General features: G+C 44.3%; 1 protein-coding gene across 2 annotated transcripts in view; it reads left to right on the plus strand.

The window, feature by feature from the left end:
• Positions 1-1,866: 1,866 nt before the first annotated feature.
• Positions 1,867-17,100, plus strand: part of LOC117430810 (inositol 1,4,5-trisphosphate receptor type 3-like) — a 46,998-nt gene continuing 31,764 nt past the window's right edge. Inside the window, exons 1-14 of one of the 2 annotated variants that reach the window (XM_059003469.1) lie at positions 1,867-2,054; positions 2,192-2,289; positions 7,349-7,419; positions 8,656-8,777; positions 10,390-10,476; positions 11,336-11,494; positions 12,423-12,521; positions 12,654-12,737; positions 13,119-13,265; positions 13,495-13,590; positions 14,071-14,115; positions 15,776-15,918; positions 16,197-16,296; positions 16,548-16,708. In XM_059003469.1, coding sequence (XP_058859452.1) covers positions 2,201-2,289; positions 7,349-7,419; positions 8,656-8,777; positions 10,390-10,476; positions 11,336-11,494; positions 12,423-12,521; positions 12,654-12,737; positions 13,119-13,265; positions 13,495-13,590; positions 14,071-14,115; positions 15,776-15,918; positions 16,197-16,296; positions 16,548-16,708 — 1,403 coding nt within the window. In that variant the 5' untranslated portion in view covers positions 1,867-2,054; positions 2,192-2,200. Of the gene's footprint in view, positions 2,069-2,191; positions 2,290-7,348; positions 7,420-8,655; positions 8,778-10,389; positions 10,477-11,335; positions 11,495-12,422; positions 12,522-12,653; positions 12,738-13,118; positions 13,266-13,494; positions 13,591-14,070; positions 14,116-15,775; positions 15,919-16,196; positions 16,297-16,547; positions 16,709-17,100 lie in introns of both variants that reach the window. The other variant, XM_059003468.1, reaches the window with a different exon arrangement.

Raw genomic sequence — 17,100 nt, forward strand, 5'->3', positions numbered from 1 at the left:
TTTAAAGGTGCGGTCCCAGAGGGTTTCAAATCCAATCCTTCAGCCTTTGTGAGCTTCAGAACCGTTTCACCGCCCAGCCTCACCATCGTGCAATAGAACTTTTCATTTCCAATTCTTCCTTTTGAAAAGTCTAACGCTATAGGGAACCTTCCACAGGGACCCTTCCACTCCACAAACCTCACCCCACCATCACCATGTCAAAATGTGAACCTGCTACTGTTCTAGTGTTTAAGCCAGTCTTCTGATTGTTTAATAGTTGACCATTCTGCCTCGTGCCACTGTCCTTACGACAGACCCATTGCCTTGCCATTACAGTCCACTGCATTTGATAAGGGATGAGTATACAAGCCCTGTTGCAACACTGTTTTTTATTTACCAGACCTATAATTTACCTGCAATTAACCAACACCCCTTAAACCTACAAGCCTCCACATACCATAAACCTGATAGAGAAACGCACAGTAATAGCAACTCTCTGAATCACCTGCATGTGCTGCTGACCCCTATGTGCCTCACATGAATCTTTAGATCTCTGTATAGTGCAAATACTGTAGAGTACATTTTGGCAGAACTATAGCTGTATAATTTTGTGAGTGTGTTTGTTTTGCAAGCTAATGTGCAAGTGTGGGGCAATGTATAATGTAACATGTGTGTTTGTGTGTGAGTTACAGTAAGCTCTGTGTGTGTGTGTGTGTGTGTGTGTGTGTGTGTGTGTGTGTGTGTGAGTGAGTTACAGTAAGCTGTGTGTGTGTGTGAGTACTGTAGGTGTTAACAGTGTATATTTTTTTAGTTCCTCTGTACCGAATATGAAAATTACTTTTGGAAAAAAAGAGTTTGTACCACAAAGAAACCACAGAGAACTCAGCGCTTCCTGTATACGAGCTGTCAGAGTGAAGGGGAGGCGTGGCTGTGACACAAACACACTGGAACTGCTCTGAACTCAACACTCAGAAAGAGTGTGCTACCTTGAAGAAGAGCTGCTAGCTCTTTAGCGCCGCCCTACTGGGCAGTGTTGCATGTTCCTAGAGGAGACCCAGAGTGAAGGACTTTCTGGCATTACCAGCAACGGCAACACAATGGATTTAGAGCAAATATTATGCTGGGGTCCTGATACTGTTGCCCTCTGGTACTGCTATGGTACCATAGCACTGCACTGGGTATTAGTCCATAGCATTGCAATACCATTCTACCAATGACTGCCGGCACTGTAGCTTCCCTTATGTTACAATTGCTCCTTTAAAACAGAGCCACTACATGGACCTTGTGGTGCCACTGAAATGTAATTGGATGAGGACTGATTACTGTATTCACAAGTGTAGCAAACAATGGTTTAAAATGCATGTTCTTAATAATACTGTTACGTGCCCTTCACGATTACCAGCCCAACAACCATTGGTCTGGTCCCCAGAGCTTCAGTAAAGCAGAAAAGCAGGGTGCGTGGCATTGCACACGTGAAGCAGCGATTCAGGCTGGCAAAATCGTACTAATATCATCTGACTGCCCTATACTTATGAACTTCCAAATAATTAAAAAAATCAGTTCGATAGCAAAAGTGCAGGTGCACAGTGATAAGGGGTGCAGCGAACATGGCACAGGCGCTTCTGTGTTTTTCATGGAAACGAGCTGCGGCGCAACAGGCTCAGCTGTACACAGTTTAAATGCGTAAAACAGGAAACCTTTACCGGCATTGTAGTCGCATCTAAGCACCAAACAACATGAGCTCCACGCTGCACGGCTGTGCGCCTAGCAGTGCCAGCAATAGTGGGGGGGGGGAGGCTCAGCAGAAAGTGGGTGTTGCTGACTGCTGTGTGCAACAATTTGCATAGAGTTTTTTCCTCCTTAACTTCCTGGTTCAATTGCCATTGGCCCAGGTGTGCAACCTAAAAAGAAAAACATGCAAATGAAGGGAGACGTTTTCATTGCTCAGATCCGGCTTCGATTCGCAGCGCCGCCCGGTTATCTAACTTTCTCTCTCTCTTTTTTCCCTTAGCTAGCCTAGTAGTTTGTTTTGCTAATTTAAGCCTGGAATTATCAGGAAGCGGTCCGGGCTGCGGGTGCGTTGTGCACGGTGTGTGTTAGTAAAATATTGCAGGTGCTGTCGCGCGGTGCACGACATTCTAAGATCGACTGCACGAAGTGAGCTCATCTGCGTGATTGGTTTATTTATGTATTTATTTTTTTTAAATAACAGAAGTTAAAGATGTCGGAAATGTCAAGTTTTCTGCACATAGGGGATATCGTGTCCTTGTATGCAGAGGGCTCTGTAAACGGGTTCATCAGCACTCTGGGGTAAGTGAAATCCTCAATTGAAAATATTATTGGTAATAGTTTGCAAGCAAGTTCTGTGACGTACAGTTAAGATTTACAACGAAGTTGCTAAGTGGAAATAAGACTAGGAGGCGGGTATCTCCTATAGCGCTGTGTGTTGGTATGTTCATCATGATGTATCGCGGCTGTACTTAACACGTTTTCATTCATGCGCTTCAGGCGCACTCTCACTCACAGCTGGTTTTGTTCATTATAACTTATAATAGAAGAACTAGTATCGTGTAAAATATTCAAAGGAATAATAAAATTCATCATGCCACTGGACATACAATTGGAAAGCCCCTTGCCGAGAATACTTCACAATGCAATCTAACCACAGTGTTATCGCATGCTGCCGCCTTCAAATTTGGGGTTGTACAGTGCTGTATTTAGATACCGCCTGTGATGCATCACCTAATACCCTTACAGCATCGGCTCCGCTGCTGTGAAAAAGGTTACCAGAAATATTGAACAGCTATGAATTACAACACCTGCATTCTAGGGAGATGGGGGAGATGAATACATAATAATAATCTAAAGCCCCTTTCAAACTAGCATTCCTACCCGGGTCTCGACCCCACGTAGCGTGAAACCACGTACCTGGGTCGTACCCGGGTATACCTGCATTGTGTACTTGCGTCAGTCACCCAGGTCAACCCTGCTTTATCAAAGTGAAATCGCGTCCTGACCCGGGTAGAGTATGCCAGTGTAAAAGGGGGTTAAACAGCAGTGTAGTAGTTGTAGCTGCACAGTGCTCCCTGGTTATAAGGTTGCAATTTTTACATTGGATCAGGTTATAAGGCAGTCTGGTCATGGCACCCATGTGCCCCACAATGCCATTCCACTATGGGTCACAACAAAACACTATATTGCAAACAGACTTTAATTTGTTCTCGAATTTTGCAAGGCTAATGCAGGAGCTGTGTTTTAAGGATCCCAATGGCAATCCAAATGATTATTTAGAGATATCTCAAATGGCGTTTTAAGATATCCTGAAATATTTAGAGCTCTGTAAATCATTTGCAGCTATCTTTACATGCATTTGAGGTATCTGTAAATAAACCACTTTGACGATATGTTAATTTTTATTTTGAGAGATCTAAAATGGAGATATCTCAAATTGATTTTCAGCTGTCTTTAAATAATGTTTCGCTAACATGGTACACCCCTCTGTCATTTAGAGAGATCTCTAAATAATTCCATCATTTAAGACATCTCTAAATGAAAATGAACAGGAAGTCATTTCAAGATCTCTAAATGACTTCCTGTAAAAATGCTTTTTTTTTTTTAATGGACTTCCTGTCCATTTCGAGATGTCTTTAAATGAACAGGAAATTATTTAGAAATAGGGTTACATTACACAGTGACTGGGGGCTTCACATCATGTAATCTGCATTGTCCAAGTTTGGTCCCGATTTCTTAAGCTTTTGCTCCAGTGCAAACTTTGCTAACCCTTTTTTTCCCTTTCTGGAATAAAATAAGGAAGGTTTCATTTTAAAACACTGTCCTTTTTTTTTAATTGTGTGCATTTCTAATACCTTGACTATGCTTGTACTCTAATCCAGGCTCATTTCTTCCATCCCACCTTCCTCAGACCTGAGCTGGGAGCTCTTCATCTCCCACACATTTGCATTTGGCATATCCAGCATGCAAATAACCAGGCCGGGGTTCTCGGTATTCAAAGAGAATTCGCATTTGGAGGAAGGCATCTGTTTAGAAAGCACTCGTTTGTTAAAAGCTTGTTTTACAGTGTTGCAAGCAGGGCCCTCAACAGAGCCCCGTGACTCTGGGCTGGGCTTGTGTTCTTGTGACTGCAGCGATACCCCCCTGGAGATTTCTGAACTAAGGAAGATCAGGGGGGTGGTTAGATGTGGCACATCAATGAATGAATTAAACCAGTTAAGAGTGAAAAAAACACCACCAAACAACTTGGTCTAACTTATTTAATTTATAAAACTTTTCATTTCAAACTGTTGTCTGCGCGTCAGAGTTTCGGTTAACTGGGTGTTATGTCATGCTTCCTCGTTAAAATGTGAGGCTTATTTCTATTTAGATTAGATCTGTGTCTCTGTCGGTTTCCAGGTTTGACAGTTATCAGTTTGTAAAGTGGAAGGGACAGGCAGTTAAGGAATGACTCCTATGGTAATGTTGAAGGCATTGCCAGTTCTAGCCTCTTGACGTGTAACAGAATGACTGAGAAGAACACTGATGAGCTCACTTCATCAAATCATTTATCTTCTTCACCTGATTTGATCAACCTACAGTTCACACTAATAACCCACAGCTGAATAATTTCCAGTGTTTCTTTAGTCATTTCAGAGAGATCTGCTACTATTTATTTTCCAGACGTGTATGGCAGCTGTGTTCAGCTGTTTCTGAATTCGACTCGCCCGCCCCCATGCACTCTTGGAGTCAAAATCTTAATTACTTTTTCTACCCGTGGAATTGTTGATTTTGTCATTGTCCAGCAAAAAAAAATAAGCCATGCTTCTTGTCATATCCCATCAGCGATTTCCCTAATTCTGTGCAGGCAGTTCCTGTCCCTGAAACCTCAGTATTGTGTAGTCTTGAATATGTACACATGTACAGTAGCTCATGAATGTACCTTTTTAAAAGATTAAAAGCCACTTCTTCCTAATTCAGTTTAAGTAATGGAAAAGCTGTCATCAAACTGCGATCACTAAAAAAGTGTGCTTCATTCCTTAAATACTTACATCAACAAAGAAGACCAGCACAGTACAGTAGTCAAGTGAGAAGTGTCAGCTTGTATAAGTTTGGAGAGAGTTTTGTGCTCTCGTTCTTGTGTGATCTTGTATCCCGGGCTTTTCACAATGTCAATCCACTCGCTGGCATTTATCAAATTGTATCTTTGTGTTGTTGTTACTGTCTGTCTTTGTCATAATTTGATGTGTATAGAGAAAAATACTTTGAATTGCTAAGGGATGGGCATAAATCACCCAGCTTTCATCGCTAATTGACCATACAGAAATATAACCGAGCATGACAGGAAATCGTGTTGTACTGAAAAAACAAAGTTTACAGCTCCACTGTGTTGAACAGGGCTGTCTTCAAGAAATGTGTGTGGGTCGGCAGTGTTGAAAGAGTGCGTTGTGATTTGTGTGTTCAGGGACTTGATCTCTGGGTATGTCAATGTAGGAACCTGGCTTCTAAAAGGAAAATCTTCTGCATCAAATATAATAAGTTTCATTTCCAGTGTATTCTACCAGCCTCTTTTTATTCTCTCCTCTGTAGGGATGGAGTGGAGGGGTGCGCATGTCGCTTCTTAGAGTATTTATCTAGAGAAGCGCTTATCCAGTTCTTGTGACAGTTGGACATTCTTCACTTACTGAGAGTTTCAGAATAACCTGTTTGCTTCTAATGGGTGTAGGTCAGCAGGATCTGCTATTTTGCTCTAATTTTGTATTTGCAGGCGTGGTAGGGGGTGCAGGATATTGACATACTTGTGTTTAAATAGCACAGCACTGCACTGCCATAGGCAGACAAACTCCCCTTTTTTTATTCACTCCTTAACCGATGAAGTCTTTGCTTTCTGAAGAGGTGGAATGCTTTTGCGTGTTGCGGTCCCCCGACGCTATAGAAACGTGTGCACGGGTTCAGATGAGCCCAAGCAGCGGTTCACGAATTAAAAGTGTCACAAGAATTCATAAGAGCAAACATTGAAACCTCCATGCAGTGCTGGCGTACAGAACTATTAATGCAGACAAAGCCTGCCCTGATAGATGCATGAGGCGTTGCAGCTTGGTGCCATGCTGCTGTTGTACTGTGTGTATACTGTATCACCACGATGAACAGGTGCAGCGCTGTTATCTCGCCGGGCTCCTGTTAATCTGCGTTGCTATCGAATGGGGATGTTTAGCCTAGGGTAAGTAGTAAGCAAACCAGACGTTAGAAAGCAATGGTTAAATAAATACAGAGTGCAAGTGTAGAAGTGGGTAAACCTGATACAATAAGTTGCACTCTGGCAGTCTATTAGGCCAGCTATTGTGATTGTGTTAAGTGTGTAGGTGGAATGTTGAACACTAATCCCAGGCTCTCTTCCCCCTCGTATCACCTTTGGGATCCCTCAGTTTTATTACATTCGTGTAAGATACACACAAAGCTGATCCTTTTAAAAGGTATCCCTAAGGAAAGCTCTGTGGTGTTTCTGGGATATGGACCAGCACAGCTTATCCTATTGCAAGTCCCCATTCAGAATTCCATGTTGATAGCTTTTGACTGCTAACACTAATTAGTGGTAATTAAAGTCTGGCTGGGAGCAGAATAAAGTCTTCTGGAAGCTGGAGTGCTCACACCACAGCTCTGCATTCACTTCTCCGCTTCTCAGGAATTCACTCGTTTCAGTCCGACCGCACCACACCCGTAGGGCTTTAGAAATAGTTTGAGTTCCTTTGCTTTGGTTCTGTGGTCAGCAGCTGTCGGCTGAGCCCATTGTTTTCTGGGATCTACGGTAGGGATCTTGTTTTATTGAAGGGTAGTTAGTGCGTTTACCTAACCAGCCTCCCAGCCACATGCAGAAACACACACACACAAATGATGTATTTTTTAAACTACTAAATGGAAAGGGAGGGTCTAGGAAATGGATATTAGATTATGAGAAAAGAAGTATTTTTGCATAGCGGAACACTTTTTTTTTTTTCCAATGAAAATGATTCAGCATGAGTCATGATGGAGGTTTGTTATCCATTCGCTTTATTTTATCTGTGCCTCCTGCTGAACAGGCTTTCAATGCTTCTACTGTAAAGCCTTGTGCTTCACAGGAATTACTGATCATTTGAAAAGACTGTAAGGGTTGATAAAAAGCAGTTCCTGGTCTGACAAATCCGCAGAATAAATTTGCATTAAAGAGACAAGACCCTCATCCTCTCTTGGAAGGGTTAATCTTGTACAGATATGTAACAGAATGCCCTCGGCACAAAATGCAAATGTGGAGGGCCATCGGACGTTTTCATTCTGAACAGGCTGAACTCAATAAGAGCTACTTTGGTTAATGAGGTTAATGTGTCTGTTCTTCTCTCCCCAGCCTGGTAGATGACAGATGTGTGGTGGAGCCGGCTGCTGGCGACCTTGATAACCCTCCCAAAAAGTTCCGGGGTAAGTCAGATTCGGGACGCCCTGTCTGATCACAGAGCCTGTCCAAACTTGGACTGTAAAGTTCCTGAGCAGTGCAGAGCTCACCCTCATATCAGAGTGGAAATCTGCTCAATGGAAAGCATGCCTGCGTACGGGTGAAGGATCATTTTCAAACTATACTATACAAACCTTTGAGCTGTACAGTGGTTTAAAGATCATTTTTATTTTATTTGTGCATTATTTGTGAGTCGTCCTGCGTACCCTCTATGACTTTTAGAAGTACCCCCAGTTGAAAACCCCTGCTCCAGGCTATGAAACTTTTTCAAGTAGGTTACCCCCACAGCAGCAGCCTTGGTTGGCTGAAGGGACCACTGCGATCTGTGAATTGCAATTCCTCTCGTTTGATCCGTTGATTTAAGCCAAGAGGGTTGGGCTCACTGTGCTTGTGATGGTTGGTGAACTAAACCCAGCTTGGAACAGACAGCCAGAGAGCCGATGAAAGAGAAAAGCGTCTGAACATAAGATGTGTCAGCTGGCTCTGTGGTTGTTGACATCAGTCTAGCGTTTGATGCTGGGTTAAATCGGGAAGATGGAAAGAAAATGCATGCAATATTAATAGGAGTGGTTTATTATGGGAACTTGTTTATCTAGGGTAGAACCCCTGAGACGCAGTGTCCTGCTCCAGTTTCTAGGAGATGAGGAATCGCAAACAGTTTGAAGTTACTCCAGTGTGAAAAACGTACTCTTATCAGCCCCCTGCCTCCCACTTACACTGCCCTGAAAGGTTTAAGAGTGTCAGAATTGGAGCTGATTTCTAGAAATTCAATAGCTGACGTGTAGTCTCCCGGAGCACAGTGTCAGTACATGACAGCCTCCGACTGATAAAAACCACAGCGTCCAGATGGAGGTTTGAGTCACTCAGATGAATGCTTTTAACAGGAAACCATTGCAGCAGGGAGCGAGTGTGCTGAATAAATATTGACTGGATCTCTAATCAGGAGATCAAGCCTGCAGCTGATACCCCAGGGCCCCTTTGAAGTCCAGGGTTTGCTGAAGGAGATCAGGCTGCTGTATACAATGCGGTCAGGGGAACCTTTCAGAGTTTTTGGGCTGCGTGCTGGCTTTAGTGTTCACACACCTGAAGATTTACTTGCCCCACTCTGTGAGCTAAGACCAGGCAGGGGACCGCTCCTTCCTCCCCCTCCACCACTACACCCCCTCTCCCTGTCTCATGGAAATCCCCTCTTCTCTCCGCAGACTGCCTGTTCAAGGTGTGTCCTATGAGCCGATACTCCGCACAGAAGCAGTTCTGGAAAGCCAAGCAAGCCAAACATGACAAGGATAAGATTGCTGACATGGTGCTCCTGCAGAAATTACAGGTGATTGTTTTAAATGTGTCTGTCTCTCTGCTTGTCTTGTCAGCTAGCTTGTCTATTGCACGGCTGCTCAAACACATATTTCCACATTCCTCCAGTAGCAGAAAGCAGGAACGGGCAGAGTTGTGTAACTCTTCTATGATAACTATGTTCTTCACGCCACATCATGCATTCCAGATTTCCTTTAGTACTCTTAGTTAGTCACGTTCCAGCCTGCTGGCTGAGCTCGTCATGCCTTTGTGTGGAGTCTCTCGGGGTAGTGATTTCACTGCGGGTTGTTAAAATAACGCTCCACAGTTTTGCACTCAAAGGCAAACGCTGGCATTAACCAGGCATGTTGTGACGCTACTGTGGCATTGCTGGTAGGGAGATGCATAGAAAATAAATGACAGCACTCATTCCCAAAGAGTTCCTTAACTCGTTTCAACGTTTATTATAACAGTTGTTTAGCTGTAGTTCCGCCTTCGTCTCGTGTCAGTTTTCTCGTCCGCTTCTCCCAGACACACACGCAAGTGCTGTGATGACTGTGTTCTGTGGCTGAAACTTCAAAGCAGTATAAAGCGAGGAAGATATTCAGATGGTCTGCCCTGCCTCACACCAGGATGTGGAGACAGGAATGTTATCCAGGTTCCTGGCTGTATAGATAGGGTAGCTTCAGTAACAAGCTGAATGCAAATCTCCAGGGGGGCGGTTTTTCAAAACTTTGAATCTGGATAACAGTGATCTGGATTTTGTAATCCTATGTTTTGTGATTGAGATTACTTTTATCTGAACGACCTCCTGGAGCCTCAGGCAGGACCCCATGATGCACCTTTCTTTAGCAGAACCACAACAGGGTGGACTTGCTGGATGGGCAGTGAGGGATGCCATTGTAAATAATTACTTCTAGAAGGATCCTCCATTGACATGTCACATTAAAGATATGTCATTTTCCCACAGCAAAAACCCCAAAACATTGTGTTGCACAATAAATGGAAAACAAAGCTGTTCTTGATAAAAGCTATACCACTAAATGTGTTTTTTTGTTTAATCAGACACACGTTGTTAATTTGCTAGCATGGATACAAAACTTTAAATATATGAATCCTGTATTATAATACTGTATTGGACATAGTGTGTGTTTTCTATTGGAATTCAAACAAAATATCTGTGTTCTATGATTATTTAAAATTGAAATCCACCTTCACAGTAGGAAAATGATCCTGATATTTTGGATAAAAGTAATCCTGATCGCCTCTTTAAATTCTGAAAAACCCAATGACAACAAAGTGCGATCGGATTACCAAAGCGAAATCGGGATCACAGTAATCTCGATCGTGCGTTGACGTTTTGAAAAACCCAATTTCACGATATAATCCCGGTCAAATGCGGAAATCGGATCAGTTTTGCAGAAGCAGCCCCTGGTGTAAAGAATCTCAAGAATACTGCTTTTCTCATTCTATTGAACGCTGAGCTGACCCTTTTTTATTTTGCATTATAGTTTAATTTTCCTTTCCAGTCGGCACACAGAGCTGGCACTTGGTCTGCATTAGAAAGCGTTGTTTTCTCCGTACACTTTCAGAACGCTTCACCGTCCAGGATGAGCTGACGGTATTTTCTTGCATTGCATTTGCAGCACGCAGCCACGCTGGAGCAGAAGCAGAACGAAACTGAGAATAAGAAAGTCCACGGAGAGGTGGTCAAGTACGCCAGTGTTGTACAGGTAAGGAATGCCTTGTCTAAACAGGTAAGGGGCACCTGTCTGCAGATATGATACCTGCATCATGGGTAGGAGGCACCTTGGAGATGTTGTACACAGGTATGGTATACATCACAGCTGTATAAGCCATTGTTAACTTGTAGGTGACAATATTTAAATTGTACCAAATCTGACTGCTTAGTGCCTCCGTGCTCTGCTTCTCTGCCAGTTTCCTTGTCAGATATTTACTCTTCAGTCCTTTATCTCTGGGCAATCACTCCCCCCCAGGATCCTCAACAATTAGCTAACTAAAAGCCTGATAAATGCTACAGGTTCAATATTGAGTCAAATAAAGCACTTTGTTGATTTTGGCATAAGTCCTGCGAGGTGTGTTCCTGACACATCAACGGTATTTTTGTTATTTCTTCTGTAACTCATAGGCACCTTGTTCTTCTTATATTGAAGTGCATAATGGATTACTAATTGTCGCAGAAAAAAAATCTAGAAAGCACAATAAAAATGAACACGTTATTGAGGCTCTGTAGTATGCAGGTACAGCCTGAGGCACAACTAGAGAACTGAAGTTGACAAACCTTTTGGTTCATGCCTTCATCAGGGTAAAGTCATTAGCCCAAACATTCTGTCTACCCGACGTATTGAAATAATGGATGGAAACGGTTCCGCTTGTAAGGCTTAGTGGTTAAAGTTGAGGGAATGGCCTGCACCAGACTTTGTGGCTCGTGAAGTTTGTGGCCAGACAGTTAGCATGATAAGGGTTTACTTGGTGCAAACAAGAACCATGACAAAGCAGACATGTCTGCAGTGTTTCGCTAACAATGGGACGTGCTGATGTAGGGTAACCCCATGCCTGCCCTCTCCCCAGCTCCTGCACATGAAGAGTAACAAGTACCTGACAGTGAACAAGCGCCTGCCAGCCCTGCTGGAGAAGAACGCCATGAGGGTGACTCTGGATGCCACGGGCAACGAGGGCTCCTGGCTCTTCATCCAGCCCTTCTGGAAGCTCCGCAGCAATGGGGACAACGTGAGGACCTCGCACACGCACACGCACACACACAGTCAGAAGTGTGCAGCACTGCTGTAAAGCTGCATAGCATTTGAAGTTCAGCACAGGGTTTCAGAGCTCCCCTTGTCTAGCTTTATTGTTGAAGTAACACAGGGTACCGGGATATTAAGCAATCCGCGCCCCTGCTAACTTTGTGCACAGTGAAAACGCTTCCTGGCCGTTCCATTTTAGTATTCCATAGGTAAATAGCAGACTCCTCAGGTGATAACAGCAGCAGTATTTACCTGATAGCTCCTATTTGTTTGAGTACCAATAGCCAGACTGGTTCTGTGCTATACTGCCGGGAGAGCCAGGAAACCAGCGTGTCTGCACAGTGTCTGATTGCTGTAGCCAGTTTATATTGATCATCTGCGAATGTTCACAGGCTCATGGGTTCAACTTGCTCAGGAGAGAGATCTGTGGACTTGCTGAAGCACTTCTGCAGGAACCCGGCTATAAAGCTGTCTTCTGTGCTGAGAAGTTCAGCAGTTCATTTGTGTTTCCTTCTGTTTTTCCTTCTAAAAACAAAGCATACATGTGCACATCCTCTGTTGTTTTCGGAAAGATCCCCAAATCACAGCAACCGCAGAGATATTTTGGGTTAAGTGTACGTCCAGGAAGTGAGGCGATCAGTGATGTATGAATTCAATCTAAACAAGCACTGATCCACATTTCCTTGGTTTGTTCTGCAAATCTCATGTTCAAATGTGTGTCCACCTACTGTGTGCTTAAACATCCAGTCTTCTATTTACTTGACAATCCTGCCTCTACATAACGGCGAAAGACTTCCCGCAAGTCCGAACATGAAGCTACTTTACAGAGCGCCCCAGTGAAAGGAGCTGGTGTTTTCTGTGTTATATCCTCATACTCCGTGATGGCTGGTGTAACTCTTGTATCTGCGTTGCAGGTGGTCGTGGGAGACAAAGTCATCTTAAACCCGCTGAACGCAGGGCAGCCGCTTCACGCCAGCAACTATGAGCTCCCAGACCACCCAGGATCCAAAGAGGTAAGAGCAACACAGCAGCAAGGAGCACGTTCCAGCTGCGTAGCACTGTGCAGGCACCCCGGAGCGCTTGCAGCCTTGCTGTTTGAAAGGGTTAATGAAACAGGTCTGAACATTTCGCTTGCCCCCCTGTAGGTGAACTCTGTGAACTGCAACACGAGCTGGAAGATCAACCTCTTCATGATGTTCAGTGATCACAGGGAGGAGCTCCTGAAAGGGGTGAGTCACAGGCTGTCCGGAAAGAAAGAGCTTCGGAAATGACTATTGTTTCTTTCCCTGCTTTGTTTACTGAGGTCCAGAGTTCAGTTTTAAACATGGTCCCTTATCAGTAGTTGTCTGCAGTTCATTTAGCTTCCAGTTCAGTTCACTGCTGGCTGTGGACTGCTTGATGACTCCTCCTTTCTTCTTCATCACCTACAGTATTACATCAATACTGAACTGCAGTATTGAAGCAGCTTATAATAACAAATCAAATGTGTAAAAAAATAAAACATACCATGAAAATTATAATTTGAATTGTGTGTCTGGGAAGGGGTCCTGCCTCCTGTGGATTTGTGTGTCTTGAAGAAGTCTCATCGGTCTGTGTCATGTTCTGCGCAGGGCGATGTGGTCCGGCTCTTCCATGCTGAGCAGGAGAAGTTCCTGACCTGCGACGAGTACAAAGCCAAGCTGCACGTCTTCTTGCGGACCACGCTGCGGCAGTCTGCCACCTCCGCTACCAGCTCCAACGCACTGTGGGAGGTGGAGGTGAGTCCTGACACTGGGAGGAGGGGTTAACTGGGAAGAAGGACTTGCTTGTTGCAGAGGGTAGGGCGCTCCATAATGCAATCGGTTTTAAAAACAAGACGTTATTAGTAATGTTTAGTTAACTATTGGCCAACATGGACTGGATTTGGCATGCATTTCTAATTATTTAGAATTCATTTTTAGATTACAAAAGTGCTGCTTTGTGAAGGCTTGTTTGTTCTCTGAACAGGTTGTGCACCATGACCCCTGCAGGGGAGGCGCTGGCCACTGGAACAGCCTCTACAGGTTCAAACACCTGGCGACCGGACACTACATGGCAGCAGCGGTAAGCAGGAACCCCACCTGGGTAAAGGCACAGGCAATGCTGTGCTGAGTTCAGTTACAGTCAGCGTTCACTCCTCTGAACCAGCTGGCACAGAAACCAGTGCCAGAGGACACATTAAGAAAGGAAATGTTAACAGTGGCATTCATTAAGAACCAGCCTTGTTATACTAGGAACTGGAGAAACACTGATGGGCTGAAATAGTCTGATGTTCTTGAGTGAGGTTCAGACTTGTAGGTTACTTTGGATTAGCTTTGATTTATTTAACCCAACTTAAAAAAAAAAAAATAAGATCTGTATTAATTTTCTATAACATGAATTGCAATATACAAATCATTCGTATGAATACTGATCAAGGGGGTGGCAGGAAAGGGTCTGAATTTCTGTAGCTTGCAATAAACCAGCATAGCAAGAATGTGGAATTAGTGGAAAGCCCAAACTGTGCTGATTTTCTTCATTTTCTTCATTTTCTTTACTGTGCAGGAAAACCCCAGTTACAAAGGAGACGGTGTGGAAGCAAAGTCCACGGTAAGCAGCAGTGTGAACAAGGTGCAGATTTCTAACCTGAACTGTGTAGCAGACACACTTGTTTATACAGAGCAGAGAGAGTTGAGAAATGCACTACGCTGGGTGGGGTGCACTATAGTGTGCAACGCTGGGTTGGGTGCACTGTAGTGTGCAACGCTGGGTACGGTGCACTGTAGTGTGCAGCGCTGGGTACGGTGCACTGTAGTGTGCAGCGCTGGGTACGGTGCACTGTAGTGTGCAGCGCTGGGTACGGTGCACTGTAGTGTGCAGCGCTGGGTACGGTGCACTGTAGTGTGCAGCGCTGGGTACGGTGCACTGTAGTGTGCAGCGCTGGGTACGGTGCACTGTAGTGTGCAGCGCTGGGTACGGTGCACTGTAGTGTGCAGCGCTGGGTACGGTGCACTGTAGTGTGCAACGCTGGGTACGGTGCACTGTAGTGTGCAGCGCTGGGTACGGTGCACTGTAGTGTGCAACGCTGGGTACAGTGCACTGTAGTGTGCAACGCTGGGTACGGTGCACTGTAGTGTATACAAAGCCAGAAATATTTACTTCCCCAAATTCATCAGCAGGGTTCTTGGCTTCCACCACTTCGACCAGGAATCCCAATTAAAATTAATCCTGGGAGAGAATAAAGAAACAGCTAAAATTTCTGCAGAATTTATAACTAATTGCCACAAAATGAGGGACAAAATATAAATTTAAAATGTAAGTAGCCATGTCTCATAATTTTATTAATTTATTTTCTATTTTTGTAAATATCCTATGTTCCATTTCCCTGTATATATTTTTTTATTTGTTCTGTAAATGCTTTGGCAATACTTGCAGAACTTTGTCATGCCGATAAAGCTCATTTTGAATTTGAATTTAGTGGCAGAACATCTTTGCAGTTTGGCTCCTCTTCTCTTACTTTATACATGCTATAAAGAACCTGGAGAGGTCCTTCATATTGATTTAAATGAAAGGGTTTCCATTATCAATGCGGTACAGTCTACCTCATGCAAAGGGTTCTTGTTTTATTCCATTTTGGATTTCATGCACAGCACAGGTCCTTGAGTCGCTCTAATATATGTGCTTGGTACAAACTGGAGGGTTAATGTTGCCAGGGAGATAGCAAAGTCATAGAGCAAGGTCTTCTCAGAGCATCCTGTAACCTAGCAATGGTGTTCCGATGTGACAGAGTGCTTCATCTCCTGTAGTGGGATTGCTGTGCTGTGAGTGTTGTTCCAGTCACGCTGTGTGATTTGCATCTTATTTCCACAGCAGGGGAGGCAATGTGGGAAGGTGCCTGGCCGCTATATCCTGAATGTCACTCTTAAAGGCACAGAATTTTTCTGGAAGGTGTATGACTTGGAATCGTTGTTCAGCATATGTGATACTCGATCACATGCTCTCTCTCTCTCTCGCGCTCACATGCTCTCTCTCTCTCTCGCGCTCACATTCTCTCTCTCTCTCTCTCTCTCTCTCTCTCTCTCTCTATACAGCACACTTGACACTGAATGAAGTCTGGCCTCCTTGTTAAACAGGTCTCTCTGCTTTCTCTCCCAGTGTTCCCATGTGCTCATGAACGATGACAGACGTGCTGATCTAGTCCCAGTTGAGAGCCGTCCGCGTCGCTCTTGTGCTTCTTGCTCAGTACTCTCTTATTGTGCTTCCCCACCAGACTGACAGCTCCCGCAGCAGCAAGAGAAACACGGGCGAGAACATCAAGTACAGGCTGGTGGCTGTGTCCCACGGGAACGACATTGCGTCACTCTTCGAACTGGACCCCACCACGCTGCAGAAAACAGACTCCTTCGTGCCCAGGTACTGCACCTGCTTACTAGCGGATTGCATGGTTACCTAATACTCAAACGATTGTGTAGGAATGGAATCCTGCTCTGATGAGCAATAAAGATTCTCTTCTCTTGCAGATTCTTTTAAGATTCTGGTCTATACAATGCTTAGATCAATAAGAAATGGTTTTGCTGCTTTTGGTGCCAACACATATTAGCAGTGCCTGCAAGTCTTAAGTCTCGTTAAAATCCGGCAGCCATTCAGCTCCGTTGATTAGACTGAACAGTTGCCTTTGTTGTTAATTGAAGGAACTCCTATGTGAGGTTGAGGCACCTGTGCACCAACACCTGGATCCAGAGCACCAGCGTTCCCATCGACATCGACGAGGAGAGGCCCATCCGACTGATGGTGAGCGCCACTCACATCTTGTTAGTAACCAGCAGTACCATTATCACAGTACTTGATATTGTGATTAGTATCCAGTCTAAACCTTTTTCACTGAATTGAAGTCCTTTTTAGCGTTTCTAGTTCAGTGTTTAATAGTTCTGGATGAGTGTGCAACTAATTAATAAATACATTGTCATGTGTCTGGAATTTTAGCAGTTAAGCACAGTGGAAACACCCCCACTCTATAACACACTCGTCCGTTGCCTTGACAGCTGGGGACCTGTCCCACAAAGGAGGACAAGGAGGCGTTTGCCATCGTCTCTGTGCCCGTCGCTGAGATCTGGGACCTGGACTTTGCCAACGATGCTAGCCTCATGCTAGCCACAGTCGTGGATAAGCTGAGCGAAGGGTTCATCAACCACAACGACAGGAGGTACACGCTACCTTTTTAATACCCTCGGGAGTCGGCCGTATCTGCTGCAGAGCAGACTGTGGTCACAGTTGAGTGAGACGAGGTGGAATTACCCAGTGAATGTGTTATGAGCCAGAATGTACATTTTAAAAATGAAAACTGATCGTATTGAAAAAGATTATTCTAGGAGTTTGTATAGTGATGAGGGCAGCAACAATAAATAGGTGGGTTGGTGATAATGTTGGTTTCAGCTTGCTGCTGTAGTACTGTGATCACAGATCCTTTAGCAAATCATCTACCACCAGTTGAGGATGTCGGTGCTTTGAGTTCCTCCACAATTACTTTTCTGACTCCATTGATTATAACCAAATACATTTCTTCTTTCATGCTATCCCAGCAGGTGTGATCTGAGG

The sequence above is a fragment of the Acipenser ruthenus genome, chromosome 29, assembly GCF_902713425.1.
Source record: "Acipenser ruthenus chromosome 29, fAciRut3.2 maternal haplotype, whole genome shotgun sequence".
NCBI lineage: Eukaryota > Metazoa > Chordata > Actinopteri > Acipenseriformes > Acipenseridae > Acipenser > Acipenser ruthenus.